This window comes from Enhydra lutris, unplaced genomic scaffold, assembly GCF_002288905.1.
Source record: "Enhydra lutris kenyoni isolate GAN:26980312 unplaced genomic scaffold, ASM228890v2 scaffoldscaffold38, whole genome shotgun sequence".
Lineage (NCBI taxonomy): Eukaryota > Metazoa > Chordata > Mammalia > Carnivora > Mustelidae > Enhydra > Enhydra lutris.
This window is the reverse complement of record NW_019154122.1, coordinates 7,702,688-7,719,866: the sequence shown is the minus strand read 5'-3', so window position 1 is coordinate 7,719,866 and position 17,179 is coordinate 7,702,688. Positions and strand designations below refer to the sequence as shown.

At 56.0% G+C, this 17,179-nt stretch overlaps 1 protein-coding gene across 1 annotated transcript in view; it reads left to right on the top strand.

The window, feature by feature from the left end:
* LOC111154775 (peptidyl arginine deiminase 4) overlaps positions 1-13,072 on the top strand; it is a 36,269-nt gene extending 23,197 nt beyond the window's left edge. The window contains exons 9-16 of the mRNA XM_022514674.1: positions 516-627; positions 1,997-2,104; positions 7,320-7,474; positions 8,734-8,875; positions 9,101-9,203; positions 10,134-10,201; positions 10,831-10,971; positions 12,839-13,072. Of these exons, the coding sequence (XP_022370382.1) occupies positions 516-627; positions 1,997-2,104; positions 7,320-7,474; positions 8,734-8,875; positions 9,101-9,203; positions 10,134-10,201; positions 10,831-10,971; positions 12,839-13,072 (1,063 nt within the window). The remainder of the gene's footprint in view (positions 1-515; positions 628-1,996; positions 2,105-7,319; positions 7,475-8,733; positions 8,876-9,100; positions 9,204-10,133; positions 10,202-10,830; positions 10,972-12,838) is intronic.
* The last annotated feature ends 4,107 nt before the right edge of the window (positions 13,073-17,179 follow it).

Genomic DNA, 17,179 nt, shown 5'->3' with positions numbered 1-17,179 from the left:
CGCTCTTCTCTTGCAGCTGCTTCCGGGCAGAAGGGGTGAGGGGTGAGCTGGTGGTTGCCAGGAGGTCAGGACGCAGGCTGGAAGCCAGCGAGGCCTGGGTTCAAGGCCTGGTGCTGTGTAGCCATGTGGCATGACCCTTAGTGGCAAACCAACTCTTTGCCTCGGCTGAGGCATCCCCTCCTCCAGAGGGGCCTTGAGCATTGACCTTGAGCCTTGACCTCCTTGTTGTGGCTTCTCCCAGATGGAAGGGGAGCCTGCTGGTCCCCTCAGGGATTGCTGTAAGAGTTCAGTGAGATGTTTGCTGAGAGCAGAGAGAAAGGATGAGCCGGCATTGCCATCCAGGCCACGAGCATCTCCTGAGCGATGACTGTGCCCCTCCCCCCATCCGTCCAGGCCTGAGCTCCTGCTCCACCCCTAGGGACCCTGCAGGGGTCCAGCTTGCCCCCTCAGACCCTGGCCAAGGCCACTGTCTGCTGAACCCAGAGCACTGAAAGCTTCTTTCTTGCCCTTTCTAGGGTGTTTGAAAATGAGAACTTCCTGAAGTCGGTGATAGCTCTGGCCAAGGAAGCCAAGTGCAAGGTCACTGTCCCCTCCAAGGAGCAGAACAACGATGACCGGTGGATGCAGGTCTGTGCCGTGGTGGGGGCGGGGGGGGGTTGGTGGTGAGACACACAGGGTGGATCTTCCTGAAGGCTAGGGACACGGGGGGCCCAGGCTCCTGGGGCTGGGGGCCACCCTTCCTCAGATGGGCAGGAAGTGAGGCGCTTCTGAGGGCCGGGGCATGTGGGTGCTCAGGCTGGTGAGTAAAGTGACCTTTACGGCCAGCCATTGCCTGTCTGGCGGGGTCACCAAGGTACAGGCCACCTTCCTGCGTGGAAACTCTCAGATGCCCTCCAGAAATGACGCAAAGCTCAGAGGGTTGGAGCTCAACCCATCCCTCCAGGGGCCCTCCCTCCCAGCCAGCCTTCCCAGCTCAGCCACCACGCCAGGCCACACCCCTGCTCTAGCACTTTCCATCTCCTCCCTCTCAGCCTGCCTCCAGCCCCACCCCACCCCAACCTGGCTATCCCTCACCTTTGGCCAGCCTGCCTGGTGCCACACTATCCCCCTGTTCTGTGCCAGGCTCCCCATCAGGCCATGAGCTCCCCAAGGGCAGAGACTGAGTCTCACTCAGCTCAGCACCCCAGAACCCGGCATGGGACAGTGGCTGCAGGCGACCAACCCGAGCCTTCTTGCCACTCCCTTGCTTTCTCGGGCTCTTTGCCCTCCCGTGGCATTACCCCTGCTCCCACCTCCTCCGTGCCTCTGCTCGTGCTGTTCCCTCTCTCCGCTGTCCTCCCCGTTCCCATCCCCCACATCCAGGTCCTGCTCTTACAATCCCAGCTAGAAAGCCTCCCCCTGCAAAAATCTCCCATCCCTCTCCCAAACCCACAGAGAACACCCCTTCCTTTCTAGAAGTCCTGTCTGGGCTAAGTCGGACAGAACAGTATAAAAGTGCTGGTAGCTCCGTCTTTGACCTACAAGAGTGGCCGTTTCAGGGGGTTCAAAGAGGGGGTCCCATCCAACATCACATCTATCAGAATACAGACAGGATTTGCACCAGGTGCACTTCGGAGCCTTCCCCACTTCTGCCCTGTGGGCAAGGCTGGGTCTGAACTGCTACCCCTTCTCTGCCTATCTCAACCCCATCAGGAGCCCCTCCTTCCTGACCCATCACCTCCTCACACAGGGTGCTAGGTGACCAGCTCCCCGAGGACAGGGCCTGAGGCTCGCTTACCAAGTCCCCAGCACCTATAGCACTCAGCCCCAGCACTCACCAGCAGTGGGGGTGAGCCCTCTTGTGCACACACGGGACGATAAGCTCTGTTCCCTCCTCGAACACTGCATGGGAATTTGCCCTTGACCACAGAGGGAGAGTGAATGGGTCCATGCCCCCCTCCTTGCACTGGGTGTCACGACCATGCCCATCAGCCCTCCTTCCCCTTGCTCTGCACAGGACGAGATAGAAATCGGCTACATCCAAGCCCCACACAAGACCCTGCCTGTGGTCTTTGACTCTCCGAGGAACAGGGGCCTGAAGGAGTTCCCCATCAAATGCCTGCTGGTACGTGCTGGTGGGGCCGCGGCTGCTGAGATCCCCCCGCCCAAGGCCCCCTTCCTCACCACCTGTGGCCGAGCACCCCGGCTCCTTAGCAGGAGCCCTTCCTGCTGGGGCAGTGATCACGCAGGCGGGCCATGACCTTTTTGTCGCCGCTGAGATGAGATCTGGCTCCCCCTTACCCAAAGCTCTTTCCGGCCATGAGTTCAGCCTGTCCTCAAAATAACCCTGCCAAGGACGTTGGGTCCGGCTGTGGCTTCCTTGTCCCATTGAAGATGCTCTTGCTGCAAGGTGTGGGTTGGGCCAGGACTGGCATCTTCTTCAGTGTCTGGCTGGAGGCTCTGTCTTTTGGGGGAGGGGAGTCTGGCCTTTGTGGGGGATATGGGGTGGATTTGGGGATCAGAGCGGTCATTTCCCAGGTGTGACTCTGCAGGTGTTTGGGGGTGGGGTGACATGTCGGTGAGTCAAGCCGGACTAGCCCCGCAGGATCGCGTAAGCTCAGCGCAGAGTGTAACGATGGGAATAGTACGTTCATCGAGCGTGTGTCCTGTGTCAGACATGATGCCAAATTCTTTCCATGCACTGACTCATTTAATTTGTCCAGCAACCTTTAATCTAGATATTATCATGAGGCCCATTTTATAGATTAAGAAACCGAGGCTCAGAAAGGGGCAACCGCTTTTCCAAGGTCACACGAAGAGAGGAGAAGCTGGCACCGAAACCGGGCGGGTCTGGCCCCGGGGAGCTCTGTACCCCGTGTGCCGCCAGGCGCGTACCCCGGGTGCTGAGAGACTCCAGGCGCCGAGGAAGCACGGAGGAAGGAGTGTGGGTGTGGGATGCAAAGTTTGCTTGCCAGGGAGCACCCTGAGCCCCAGGGAAGAGGAGGCAGCCCTGCCCACACAGGAGGCTTTGAAAGGAAATCTGAGCTCAACTCAGCGACTCGTCTGAGTCTCGCTCACTCCCCTGCCCTGGGTGGTGATGATGGAGAGACTTCGTTGGGTCCATGGTGTCTCTTCGACTGGAACCAGGTTACCCCTGTTTCAGGACCACCACTGGGATAAATAATCCCGCTGGCCCGTGGGGACCCTAGCCCATCCCTCTGCTTTCAGCCCTGCTCTGCTCAGCGACCGACCGGTCTCCCACAGCCATGCTCCCAGGGTGACAGAGGCCAGATCTTCTGACATCACCAGCCACATCTCCCGAGTCCTTCCAGGCAGATGGACACTTCAGCACAGGGGTCCCCGCCTCTCCCACACCCAGGCTTGGATGAGAGGCTGCGACGCGTTCTTAGGCAAGCATGGCTGTGGTTTTCTGACGCCCATCACTCAGGAAGAGAATTGGGCTCAAAGTCAAACTCGTCACCCGACAGCGTCCCCATCGGCTTTTCCAAACTCATTGCGGGCCACTCTCCCCATCCCTCACCCAGCTCCAAATCCCACAGGCCTCCTTCCCGTTCTTCAAATGTGCCCAACTGCTCCTCACCTCATAACCATTGCATATGCTGTTCCCTCTGCTCATAATGCTCTTCCTGCTTCCCATGTTTGACGGTGTCCCTGCCTCCAGGGCTCGGCTGCAGTGCTCTCCACTGTGAGACCATCCCAGGCGTTGAAGGATGCCCCGCCGTGGTCCCTGGCATTCTGGGCTGCGGCACTGCGTTGGTTTCTTCGGGACTGTTTTGTTATAAATCACTGCCTCGTCATCTCCCTTTCCACCACTCAGGGGCCGCTTAGCGCACAGCTTGACGCACGGTGGGTATTCTTCCCATTAGACCATGTCGGTAAATGTTACATCACCTATAAGCGGAAAACCAGCAGTGCTTACTGTAAATCGAAGGCCGCTGGGAAGGTAAACAGTTAAAACACAATAACACTATTAAAGCCAGCTCAGTGCGAGTGAGTGTGAGAGGTGAGCCCAGGTGTGCTCTCTGGTTGTGAAAACAGATCAGCAGGTTTCAAGAATGGATTTGCACACTCTGGGGCTTCAGTGAACAGAGACTCGAGGAGAGCGGACAGGGTGACAGGTGTCTAAGTCTGGGCCAGAAACAGTATCAGGTAGCCTGTGGGGGTGTCCCCTGCCCCTTCCACTCCTGGGGGCAGGGGGCACTTCTGCAAAGGGCGCACCTTCATTCACCTTCAGAAATCCAAGCCTGCAGCCTATGGAACTGAGCCCCTCTCGTGGCAACGGCCAAGGCAGTGACTCATATGAACTTATCGTTCATTCATCATATATCCCTGGAGCCCATTCTCTGTGCCCAGCCTTGCTTCAGGCACTTGGAATCTATCCGCGAGCAGTGCCAAAGATCCTGCCCTCACAGAGGTGACATCCTAGCCCAGAAAGACAGACAATAAACAAGCAGTCTGGTGAATAAGTAAATTATATTGCATGTTGGAAAGTGGAATCTAGTGCTGTAGGAAGAAAAAAACAGAATCAAGGGGCTCCCGGGTGCCAAAGTGGTGGGGTGGGGGAATTACGTTGCAATTCTAAAATAGGATGGTCAGGGTAGGGCCCCTTTGGGAAGCTGACACTGGAGCAAAAACTCCAAAGAGGTGAAGGATTTGGCTGTATGGATGTCAGGGTGGAGAGTATACGAGAGAGAAGAAACAGCCAGTGCAAAGGTCCTGAGACAGCAGCAAGACTCTCATGTTGAGTGAAGAGTCAGGATGCCAGAAGGGGCAGAGCAGAGTGAGCAGGAGGAGGGGTGAGGTCTCTGTGCTGCATCTACTGAGGACGAAGACCGTTTCTCAGCCTTGGACCGTGGATGTTCCAGAAAATGTTGACATCACTCAGGAAGGGACTCACTGTGAAGGGCCCCAGGGGAGCCCTGCGGAGGGACATCAATCACATCAGTGTAGGAGTCAGTCTCCTTGCAAAGAAGAAGAGGCTCTCCGTGGACAAATAGTGAGCACTACACCAGAACTGGCTACCGTTTGCCCTGTCTGTACTATCTGCAGTTGTGTACGGAGCACGGTCAATGGCGTGGCCCCTGGGCTTCCTTTCCGGGACAAGGTCTGGGTACATTCACTTCCCCATCAACATCGTTGTTCAGGAGAATGGTTCTCTTGTTGAAATCCAAAATTTCTTGGGTGAAAAATACATCTGCAGGGTTCAGATGAGGCCGGTTGTTGAGCCCAGAAAGAGGAGTTAATTCTTGAAGGAAACGACATTGAACTTGTATCAATCTCAGCAGCTTTGATCCAGCAAGCCACAGGACTTAAAAATAAGGATATCGGGAAATTGGGGGACGGTGTCTATGTTTCTGAAAAAGGAACGGTTCAGTGGGTCAACGAGTCAGATCTAAGCTGTCCAGCTAGAGAACTAGCAAGGTGCTGGATGATTTTCCAGGCTCATTTGCGATGTTTGAAAGATACAATAAAAGCTGGATTGATTTGGAGGAAAAAGTGAGGGAAAGGTGGAAGGAGAGACCGTCAGAGAGATGGAGGGGGCAGGTCCTGTGGGCCACTGCAAGGCTCTTTGTTTAAACTCTGGGAAACTGGGGGTTGTTGTAGGAGGATCATGACCTGATGGGTGTGATAAAAAGGGAAGCTCTGGTTCCTTGTTGAGAATGGATGGGGGGGGGGCCGGTGGTGTGGGGAAGGGACAGGGACAGGGAATGGGGGCAGGCGGTGTGGGGAGGGAGCAGGCACAATAACCTGGTGAGAGGCGATGGCCGTGCAGGTTTGGGCATGAAAAGTGGCCACATTCTGGACATGCTTTGAAGGCCTGGCTGACAGGATTCCCTGACCCCGGTGAGAGAAAGGGAAGCCAAAATTGATGGCAGGCTTTAACATTTGTGACCAGCAGCCATCCTGCCCTGAGGTGCGGAGGACTGTGGGAGGGATGGGGGATGAGGGAAGAGGGGTCGACCGTTCCATCTGGGGCGAGTGTGAGATTTTTGGTGGACGCCCGAGTGGGAAGTCAAGCAAGCAGCGGATGGCCGTCAGGGGTTAGGGGGGATGTGCAGACAGGAGGGAGACACGTGGGGTTGTCAGCACACAGTCGGTGTTCTGTGAGACTGGGTGGCAGCACCAAGAGGAAGAGAATTGTAGGGAATCAAAGACTAGGGACTAGGCTGGGGACACCCTGTCCCATACACAGGAGACTGAGAAGACCCAAGAGCGTGCAGTGTCGGGAAGGCCAAGCACAGGACATGGGTGTGACCAACTGACTCCCCGATGCTGGTGGGCACTGCCTTTTGGGCTCAGCTTTGGGGTCATGAGGTTTCTAGGGCACAGTGGGCATGGGAGTCAGGCTGGCATCACTGTTAGAGGCAAAGGGAGAAGAGGGATTGGGAGTGACTCCCCTTTCGTAGAAAGCTAGGGCTAGTGCAGTAGACAGAGTGGTGTCCTCAAACACGGCCTTGCCCTAATCCCCAGGACCTGATGCTTTCTTGTGGCAAAAGGACTTGGCAGATGTGATTAAGTCAGGGACCCCAAGATGGCGAGGTGCCCCTGAGTTATCTGGCGGGCTCTGTACAATCATGGTGCTCCTTGGAAGAGGGAAGACAGAGTGGGAGAAGGCATGTGATGGTGGAAATACAGGACATGAAGTTGAGGAAAGAGGCCACCAGCCACTAGAAGCCAAAACAGCAAGGAAACAGACTCAGAGCCTCCAGAGGGAGCCGGCCCCTGCGGTTAGCCCGGTGAGAGTGCTTTCAGACTTCTGAGCTCTGGAGCCGAAAGAGAATCCATGTGTGTTGTTCTAAGCCACTAGCTGCGTTCCCCCAGCCAAAGGAAACGCACAGAGGGGGAGAGATGTGTCGCCCACCCATTCTTCCCTTGAAGATCCACACAGGGGCATCACAGCCCTTCAGTGAAGCCGGTTGCAGCCCAGTCAGGACGGAGCACAGTGTGGTCCTAGAGGGCTTGCTGGAGACACAGCTCAGATCCCTCCACCAGCTGGCTGTAGGGCCCGAAGAAGTCACCCACCACTCTGACCTTCGTTCTTCTCTGCAGAATGAGGACAAAAATGATACTTCATAGATTTGTTATAATGCCAGAATTAAGGTTTACAAAGCAGCAGGCATGCATGGGGCACCCCATAAGTGCTCGTCCCTTTTCTTACCACCTGAGTCAGAGCTCCTGAGGCATCCTGCAGATCATAGCGGTGCCCGCTCGGTGCCATCTCTGACCGCTACCGGATCCTGCCTGTGACCTGGCCCCCACCCTGCCCTCACGCAGGAATCGTGCTCTCTAACGCTTGGCCATTGCTTCTCCCATCTCAGGGCCCAGATTTTGGCTACGTGACTCGCGAAACCGAGAATGGAGAGCCTTCTACCTTTGACTCCTTCGGAAACCTGGAAGTGAGCCCCCCGGTCAAGGTTGGGAAGAAGAAATACCCTCTGGGCAGGATCCTCTTTGGGGGCAGCAGCTACCCCAGGTGAGAAGGGAAGGGGCGGGGGGTGCCTGGGAGGCTCAGTCATTGGGCGTCTGCCTTTGGCTCAGGTCATGATCCCAGGATCCTGGAATCGAGCCCCACATCGGGCTCCCTGCTCCATGGGAGGCCTGTTTCTCCCTCTCCCCTTCCCCTTGCTTGTGTTTCCTCTCTTGCTATGCCTCTCTCTGTCAAATAAATAAATAAAATCTTATAAAAGGTGGGGGAAGGGACGGGGAAGGGGAGACCCAGGCATGTCATGGAAAAGCAGAGGCTACAACAGAAGCTTTCCCTACGTGCTCCCAACCCAAGAGCCTCGACAAACTTTAGGGACTTAGACAGGAATAAAACACAGAGCGAAGAATACAGCTTAGGAGCCCGGTGGGCCCAAGCTCAAATGCAAGCTCTGCCACTTACACTCTCTCCATCAGTGAACACTTATTGAGCAACTACTGTGTGCCAGGCACTAGGCAGGTGCTAGGAAGGAAGGCAGCCATGAGCCTAACAGACAAGGCCTTGCCACTATTCTAGTAGGGGAGGCACAAAGGTAAACAAATAAGATAATTTCAAAGAGCGAAGAATACAAAAAAGACAGGGACAGAGGAGGAATGGGAACCGATAGGGAGACTAGGGAGGGCCTTGCTGAGAAGGCTGCTTGTGAGCTAAGGCCCGATGACAATAAGGACATGGCCATGGGGAGAGCTGGGGTAGAGGGTTCCTGGAATATCAAAGAGCATGTGCAAAGGCCCTGTGACAGGACTGAACCTGGTGTGTTCAAGAAGGCCAGAGTGGCTGGAAGAGACTGAGTGAGAAAGAGAAGGGCTAGATCAGGAAGGCTCTTGGAGGCCAGAGCAGGAAGAAAACTGAAGGCCACAGAGGTAAAGGAATGTCCCCAGGGCTACATGGCTAACAAGGGATTACCCACTGAGGTCGGATTGGCTCTTCCTGTCGCTGTGGATAATATGGGTTAGCCCCATGTTTACCCACAACCCCAGCATCTGGACTGAGCCAGTGGGCAGTGCTTTCTGAGGCCGAGCTCTGGTCTTACTCACTGTACTGACTTGGTGTCTCAGTTCCCCCCAAAAAACTGGAATGGCAAATTGTAAACTCCTCTGATGTTTGAGGATAGAATAAAGTTATCCAGGCTTCTGAGTCCCTTCCCTAGCTGAAGGAGAACCTCGACCCCCTTGGCAAGCCTTCATGCCCTCAGAGGCCCCCTGTTGCCCCTCGCACCCCACAATGCTCCCTTCATCCTGTGCCGGCAGCGCCGAGAACCACGAGATGCACCAGGCCGTGCAGGACTTCCTCAGCGCCCAGCAGGTGCAGGCCCCGGTGAGGCTGTACTCCGACTGGCTGTACGTGGGCCACGTGGATGAGTTCCTGAGCTTCGTCCCAGCTCACAAGAAGGTGTGCAGTCTGGGGGGGCTGCCTGAAGGAAGCCACACGCCTGCTCCCTGGGCTCCTAAGCATTGGTCTGCACTCTGCTTGGGAGGCCTGGCCTTATAAGCCTGACCAGCTCCCCCTCAATCCCAGGAGGGGGCACAAAGGAGATGGGCAGCCTGGGTCTACGCTGGCACTTCTGGGAGCCCCAGGGGCAAAGCTGACCTCTGAGCCCAGTGTTTCTGCCCCCAGGGCTTCAGGCTGCTCCTGGCCAGCCCCAGGTCCTGTTACAGACTGTTCGAGGAGCAGCTGAAGAAGGGCCACGGGGAAGCTGCGCTGTTTGAAGGCATCAAAAGTAAGTTGGCTCTGCCTTGTTCTTCCGTCCAAGGTCCTTTCTCTGCCTTCATGCGGTCGCCCATTGCCAGATGGGGGCCTTTGGGCAACGGCTCTCCTCTGAGCACCTCCTATGCCCTGGGCACAACGCTGAGCTCCAGGGATGTTGTGTGAACAGGGCGGAGTAGCTCCCCTTGTCACGGGGGTTGGGGGGCGGGTGCTCATTCACGGTCCTGGGGAAGTAGTCAAGGAAACAATGGTGGCACGGGCACTTTAGGAGTATCTGGGAGGAGTTCAAGGGAGGCTTCCTAGAGGAGGCAAAGACCAAGCAGGATCACAAGGAAGGAGCAGGAGTTTGCCCAGTGGGGCAGGCAGTGGGATGAGAGGAAGAGAGAGATCTGACAGAGGGAACAGTGAATGCAAAGGCACAGAGGCAGGAGAAAATGAAATGTGTTTGAGGACTTGAGGAAAGTTCAGTCTGTCTCAAATGATGAATGAATGGAAGGAAGGGAGGGAGGGAAGGAGGCAGGGAGGGAAGGAGGGAGGGAAAGAAAGAGCCATCTCGTTGGAGCACAGAAGGGAATCCTAAAGTTCGCAGACATGAGCTGGGTCAGTGTTGGTAACTCCCTGCGGATGAGAGTTTTTACCTAATATCTATAGTATGTTGCGTGGCATCGGACAATGGTTAGACCTCTGTTTGCCTCTTAGTAGCTGGGATCCCTCTGGAAATACTTTAAAGGAGGGAGAGAAACACTTTTAAGGAAAACTTACACTGATGAAATACTTTATTAAAGGCCTTTGCCTCCTCGATGCTCGCCACGAACCTGTGCGTTAGAAATTATAACTGCCCCCATTTTCTAGATGGAAAACTGAGTCCCCACTGTGCCTACTGGGAAGAGGGACATCGACCTCTGAATTCATCTTCATTCTTTTTCCTTTTTCTCCATGACAGGAAAAAACCAGAAAATAAAGGACCTTCTGAAAGACAAGAAACTGAAAGAACATAATTCATACGTGGAGGTACTAGCCTGGGTGCCCAGCCCAGGGGACGCCTCAGCCCAGGGGGACTGAGCCACCCACCCCACCGCCTTCCCTTCCCTGGGAGCCATAAAGCAGAGCCTCCCACTGGCTGCGGGTCGGCTTGGTGAATGGCTTTGGGATTTGGGTCAATGTGTGTGGGACAGACAGACTTCAGTCACCACTGTGGGAACACACAATGGTGATGCATGGAAAAGAGAGGAAGAGAAGTCGGGAATGCTGGAGCCACTGCAAGACAGGGGACACTCTCAGAGACAGAGGGACTGGCAGGAGAGAGGCCAAGTGCTAGAAAGACACAGAGTGACCGTAAAGATGGGAACACCCAGGCAGAAGCCAGAGGCAGAGGGACTGAGCAGAACAGAGGGAGAGAAGGAGGGAAGAGAAGGAGGTGCCCATCACTATCTTCCTGACCCTGTCCTTGGTCCTTCCCTTGGCCAGGCCTCAGCTCCAGACCGCCCTCCCCCATAGCTTTCCTCACCCCTTCCCCGTGGCGGCCCTGTCATGCCCCATCACCCCTACCCAGGCCCTCCACCTTCTCATCGTACCCCGCCACCCGACCCCCATGCCAGTTGGCTCCACCATTCCCACCGCTCCCCCCGCCACGCCCCTAGAGCTGCATCGACTGGAACCGAGAGGTGCTGAAGCGAGAGCTGGGCCTGACCGAGCGGGACATCATCGACATCCCCCAGCTCTTCAAGCTCCAGGAGGAGGTCAAAGGGACCCTCAAGGCCGAAGCCTATTTTCCAAACATGGTGAGGAAGGTGGTCTTCGGGGTCAGCCCACCTTTGCCAATGGCCTGAAGTCAGGGACCCTGGGCACGGATCCGGGGGGCCTGGCTGTCAGCTTGGGGTCTGCGTGGCCGCGGGCAGTTCCCAGGGTGGCTCTGGGCATCTCACAACCACCCTGGGAGCCCAAGACTCTCAACGCTCCCACCTCAAAGATGAGGCACAGAGAAGTCGGGTCTCTGGTAGCATGGGATTCGGGGCTGGGTCTCAAAGCCGGGGATCTGGCTGCAGAACCCATGTCCTCACCACATGGCACTGCCCCCTGTGGGCGTCCCTGTGCGGGGCGCCGTGGGTGGGCGGTGGGCTGATCAAGCGGCTGAGCTCTGCTCTCGGGTCACATCTGGAAGGAATAGAGGGGGACACCATTTCAGACGGTCCGGGAAGGCCTCTCTGAGGCCACGAGGCTAGCATGGCCCAGGCTGGGTGGATTCTGTCCTCTGAAGGGGGGACTTGAGGGAGATCCCGCCTTTGGCGAGAACTCTTAGCCGTGACTGCCCCACTCCCTGCCAAGCACCATCTCAAAGCCACATCTATTGTATTTTTACCGTCCCTGTGCCCTGACTCTGTCTCTCCAAAGGATATGCGAGGGCCATGCAGAAACCTCACCCAGTTCTGCTGGGGCCCCGCAGCCGCCCTCTCCTGCTGGGGCTGGAGGTAACTTTCAGGGAGGAGCCAGGAGCCCCCGGCACAGGGACGTCAAACTGGTTTCCCCAGGTCACTGGGGTTCCAAGACGGTACCTCAAAGCTGGTATTTTGGATTTGTTCTGTTTTAGGCATCAAGGTACCACAGGATTTTATTTGGAAGAGGTTCTGTGGCTAAAACAAGGCAGGAGGGGGCATCTTGACTAAAATTCCTTGGCCCCAGGCATTTTGTTTCTCGGTCTTAGCCCCGTCGGATTTCCCAGGCAGGAAAGAAGGCTGATGCCGGGCAAGGGATGAGCCATGGTGAATGAAGTCATCGGCACCGCTCTGTGCCTTGGCTGCTGGAGGCTCTGGAAGGAGCCTGAGCATAAGCCGTGACTCACCCCAGGAGCCCACAGTGGGAGGTCGGGGCGTGGGTGTGGGCATGGAACAGGCCGAGAAATTCAGGGTACAAGACATTCAGCAGGGGCTGGGTCTGGACCATAACAGAGAAAGGCCCATCTGTGACTCCTGAGCCCCAGAGACTGACCCCGCACCTGTTCTGTGAGCCTGACGTCTGAGCGTCATAGCAACGGAAACCCACTTGGGCTCGTCTGGCTGCTGAGGCTCAGAGAGGTGAAATGACCTGCCTGAGGTCACACAGCGGTTGAGGAGACGGGCTGGGATGCAAACCCATGTGGGCCTAGAGCCAGAATCCTCCTCCGCTCACCTCCAGTATAAGGGAGGAAACAGCCATTACCTTAAACGATAATACACGGAGAGTGACACCAAAAAGGTAGTCCTTTATTCATCCAGTCAACGGATACTTACTGAGAGCCTGCGATGGGCCAGGCGTCGGGCTGGCAGCCGCGGGAGGAGCCCAGAGGAGGAGCACTGACTGGGAACTCCTGGGAGGCTTTGCAGAGGCGGTACAACTTGAGCTGGGCCTGGAGTGATGGAGAATTTGCCAGAAGGTGGCAGAGGGGGAAGGAGAGGGTAGCGCTGAGATCATGGGCGCTGGAGTCCAACAGAATTGGGTATAAGGCCCAGACCAGCAGGGCGGCTGGAGGTGGCCCACTTGACCTGTCTGGGCCTCCGTTTCCCCATCTGTGTAGTGGGCTGCTAGTGCTGAAGGTCAGAAGGAAAAGGGACCCACGGGCAGGGATGTGGGCTGCACACCGTTGGCCCGCGCTGGGACCCCGCTCCTTCGCAGGTGAACATGCTGGTGCTGGGCAAGCACCTGGGCATCCCCAAGCCCTTCGGACCCATCATCAACGGCCGCTGCTGCCTGGAGGAGAAGGTGCGCTCCCTGCTCGAGCCGCTGGGCCTGCACTGCACCTTCATCGACGACTTCTACGCCTACCACGTGCGGCACGGGGAGGTCCACTGTGGCACCAACGTGCGCCGGCAGCCCTTCTCCTTCAAGTGGTGGCACGTGGTGCCCTGAGCCGGTCCCCTGCGTACCCTCCCCCCCAGGTCCAGCCAGAGGTGCTGCAGTGTGGCGTTGCAAGAGCTCTGGGGAACAGTTCAGCTCCCTGGGCCTGGCTACCCTCCTGGTGGCGGCTTGCTCCCTTCCGCTGTGCTCTGGAGCCCCTGGGCACCCCCTCTGAAGATCCCAAGATAGTCCCGTCCTTGCAAACTCATTTCTGCTGTGAGACGCTGCAATAAAGTTTTATAACCTCTTTGTCAGGGAGGTCACGCCATCATTGCTATCATTCATATGCTCCCTCATTGTCATGGTCAGATTGAATGTTACCAACGGGAAGGTGCTACAGGACGTGTTGAACGTCAGTGTTACGACGTGTGGCTTTTCCTCCCAGGTCTATACTTGGTCTATGAAATCTTCTGTGATCTGAGCCCAACTCATTCTGAGTTCCCACGGAGCCTTTGGGGGTGGGGGGGCAGGAGGAGGGTTGAGCCGCGAGGATGCGGCCCATCTCTCCTCTAAGCTGCATTGATGTCGTTTCCCCTGCAGCCAGCCGGGAGAGCATCCCGGGGCATACAGTCGCCCGTCTGATGATTCACGGTCACATGTATGTGTGAAAGACACATCTCAGCTGTGTGTTTCATGATAAAGAAATATACAGGAAGCATACCAGATTCCGAGCGCATTGGCAGGAAGTGCGACAGGGACAGTCACGTCAGCCTGGGACGTCTTGGGAGACCCCAAAGGGGATGCATACAAAGTTCCAAGGGCAAAGGTGGGGCCAGGAATTGCATTCCTGTTCGTGCTGTCCTTTGAGGAAAAGGCAACAGACGGCCAGTGCTAGAACCCGATGGGGCGTGAGTGTGAGGATTTGACTGTCCCGTGAGATCCATCCAGACGCCAGTGAATTCTCCGTGTCCCTCACATGTGTGGTTCCCATTCCAAGCCCCGTGAAGGGGCTTGTTTGATGCTGTCCCCAGGCTACCTAGAGCTGGGTGTGGCCCATAGCAGGAGCCAGGGGGGTTTATGGGATGAAGTCACTTGTCTCCCTCTGTGTGCCTTGTGTCCGGTTTCTTTTATGGCCGTGACACAGAGACTTAGGTTCCTCTATAGATAATGAAATCTGATGCCTTCAGCTTTTTTTTTTTTTTTTTTGACAGACAGAGACCACAAGTAGGCAGAGACGCAGGCAGAGAGAGAGGAGGAAGCAGGCCCCCTGCCGAGCACAGAGCCCGATGTGGGGCTGGATCCCAGGACCCTGGGATCATGACCTGAGCCGAAGGCAGAGGCTTTAACCCACTGAGCCACCCAGGCGCCCCTGCCTTCAGATTTTAAAAATGAAGAGCAGACCTTGGCCCCATAGAGTCTGTGATGCTCAGAAAACACCCAGAGATACTGTTTCCATGTGGTCGTGGACAGCATGTGATGGTGGAGAGGGTGGACTTCCAAAGCCTCTGTCCTCAGACCACAGAGAAAAGGATCCAAAAAACCTGGGTCAAACCGTGCTTCTCCGAAGACAGTCAGCAGCTTCCCCTTCACAACTGCTGCGGCCAAGATGCAGGAGCCATTTTTGTGGACCAGAAAGTGGACTGTGCCCAGAGGGGCTTTGGTGTGAGGTTGTCCCCGAATGTGACCGGCAGGACAGCTACCCGGCTCAGCACGCAGAGATTGCAGGAGCTGCAGATGGACCGAGGGACAAGCTGGTGACTGAAGCAGCCTCGGCATCAAGACAGATGCAGGGGAGCCTGCCCCAGGCCCCTCATGGACCCACTCCCCACACACAGGGCAGGAGCCTCTGCGAAGGACCGGGGAAGCCCAAGTGAGAGGAAGCACCTTCTGGAAGTCCTGCCAGCCCTGCAGAGCGGAGCACGGAACCGTCCGAGGACAGCGCCCCGGGAAATGAGAACTTTCCAGCTGCCTCCCCTCCCCTCCCCGGCAGTCACAAGTTACTTGCCGGTGGCTGCCGTACAGAACAAGTTACCACAAACCGGGTGTCTTAAAACAACCAAAATTTGTTCTCTCCCTTCTGGAGGGCAGAAGTCCAAAATCAGTTTCAAGGGGGGCTGAAATCAAGGGGGCGAGCAGGGCTGTGTCCCCTCCGGGGGCTCTGGGAGGAGTCCACTCCTCACCTCTCCCCGCTCCTGGTGACCGCCGGCAACCTCCAGGACCTGCTGGGGTCACCTTGCTTTCTTTTCTGTGTGTGGCAAGGCTCCCTCGGCTTCTCTTATAAAGACACTTGTCACTGCTTTTAGGGTCCACTCAGAAAAGCTGGGATGATCTCCCCATCTCAAAGACTCGTGGTCCCCTGTGCAAAGACTTCCTGTGCGAGATGTCACAGGTTCCAGGGGGTGGAACCTGCCATCTTTTAGGGGCTGTTAGTCTGCCTCCCACAGGTCAGGAACCACCGTGTCCAGCTGTGGCAGGCAGAAGAGGCAGAGAGAAGCAGAGCATCCCTTTGCCACAGCTTGAAGCACTGCACCTGCAGTAAATCCTAGCAGGAAAGGGACAAGACTTAACTTTTTACAAAATTGAGATAAAGGGACCCCTGGGTGGTGCCGTCGGTTGAGTACCAGTTCTTAGTTTCGGCTCAGGTCGTGGTCTTGGGGTCATGAGATCGGGCCCCGGGTCCAGCTCTGCACTCAGGGCGGAGTCTGCTTGTGACTCTCTCTCCCTATCCCTCTGCCCCTCCCCCTGCTCTCTCTTTAAAACAAATAATCTTTTTTTTTTTTTTTAAGATTTTACTCTTTTATTTGCCAGAGAGAGAGCACAAGCAGAGGGAGCAGGAGACAGAGGGAGGAGCAGACTCCCCACTGAGCAGGGAGCCCGATGTGGGGCTCGATCCCAGGACCCTGGGATCATGACCTGAGCCGAAAGCAGAGGCTTTAACCCACTGAGCCACCCAGGCGCACCCATAAAATAACCTTTAAATAAATCTTCAAATCAATCCATCAGTAAAGACTGAGATGTAGGGACAGATAACATTGCATAGGGCTAAGGTACACAGAGCTGATTGTGCAAAAACTGAGGAAAATTTACTGAAGAGCCGAGGGGCACCGTCTACAATGAAAGCATGCGGAGCCTGTGGGAGTCTAAGTAAACTTGCCTCATGGTCACAAAGCCCTTAGTTTGGTTGGAGAGTCCAATGGAAGTCCACTGAGGTATTTTTTTGAGGGTCATGAGGTCATGTCATCATGTGCACCCCAAGAATTTATTGAGCATCTGTTATGTTCGGGATCCTTTTATGGGTGCTGGGGACTCAGTGGTGAACAGGAAACCCCCTGGAGAGGGAGCAAGACCCACTCTAGATCCTTCCAGATCCCATCCATGCCCAGAGGGGTCTCCATCCCCCAGGTTGAGAGTGCCCCCCCCACCACGCTCTCAGAACCCTGCACAAGGCAGGGCTGTCCCAGCTCAAGGGGGGCAGAGCTCCCAGACTGTTTGGCTCCAGAAGCCAGAGCCCAGCCCTCAGCAACCCCTCCCCAGCCCAACCACCCCCTCCCTCCGGCTCACCTCCTGCTGGCGTGGGTGTGAGCAGCAGGGCGGACAGGTGGGCGGGTGTAGGCAGGAGCTCACGCATGCTGAGCACCGCCCACCTGTTCAATATTTGCCACTTCCAGCCCAAACAGAAGGGCTTTTCGGGTCTTCCCGGCTGACCCATAATCTCCAAGAGCCTCCTAAGTAAAGCCACCCCGACAGGTACGTTGCATGCTGAACGCTTCCAGGGAGGGATACTTCTACTTTTAGTCCTGAATTTAACAAGTCTGGCTGACTGAGCAGACTTCACACGGGACCCGGCTTACACGCCCTGTGCCGTTACACACTGGTTACACACCACCTCGTCGTGTGTCAGCGTCAAAGACTGAAAATGAATGTTTCTACCCATCACAGTGTGGCTCTGCTGGGAGGCTCCAGCAGCCATAAAAAAGGATAAGGATTGCTTTTCACATGCTGCCAGCATGAACTTCTCTCCAAGTTGTACTATGAAATGCAAACAGCAAGATATAGATACTATGTAGCATTTGCTGCCACTTACATAAAAATAAGGAGTGAGGATAAGCATGGTGTTTTCTTGCTCATGCATCACATTTATTTGGAAAGACACTGAAGAAACCCATGCCCCTGACTGCC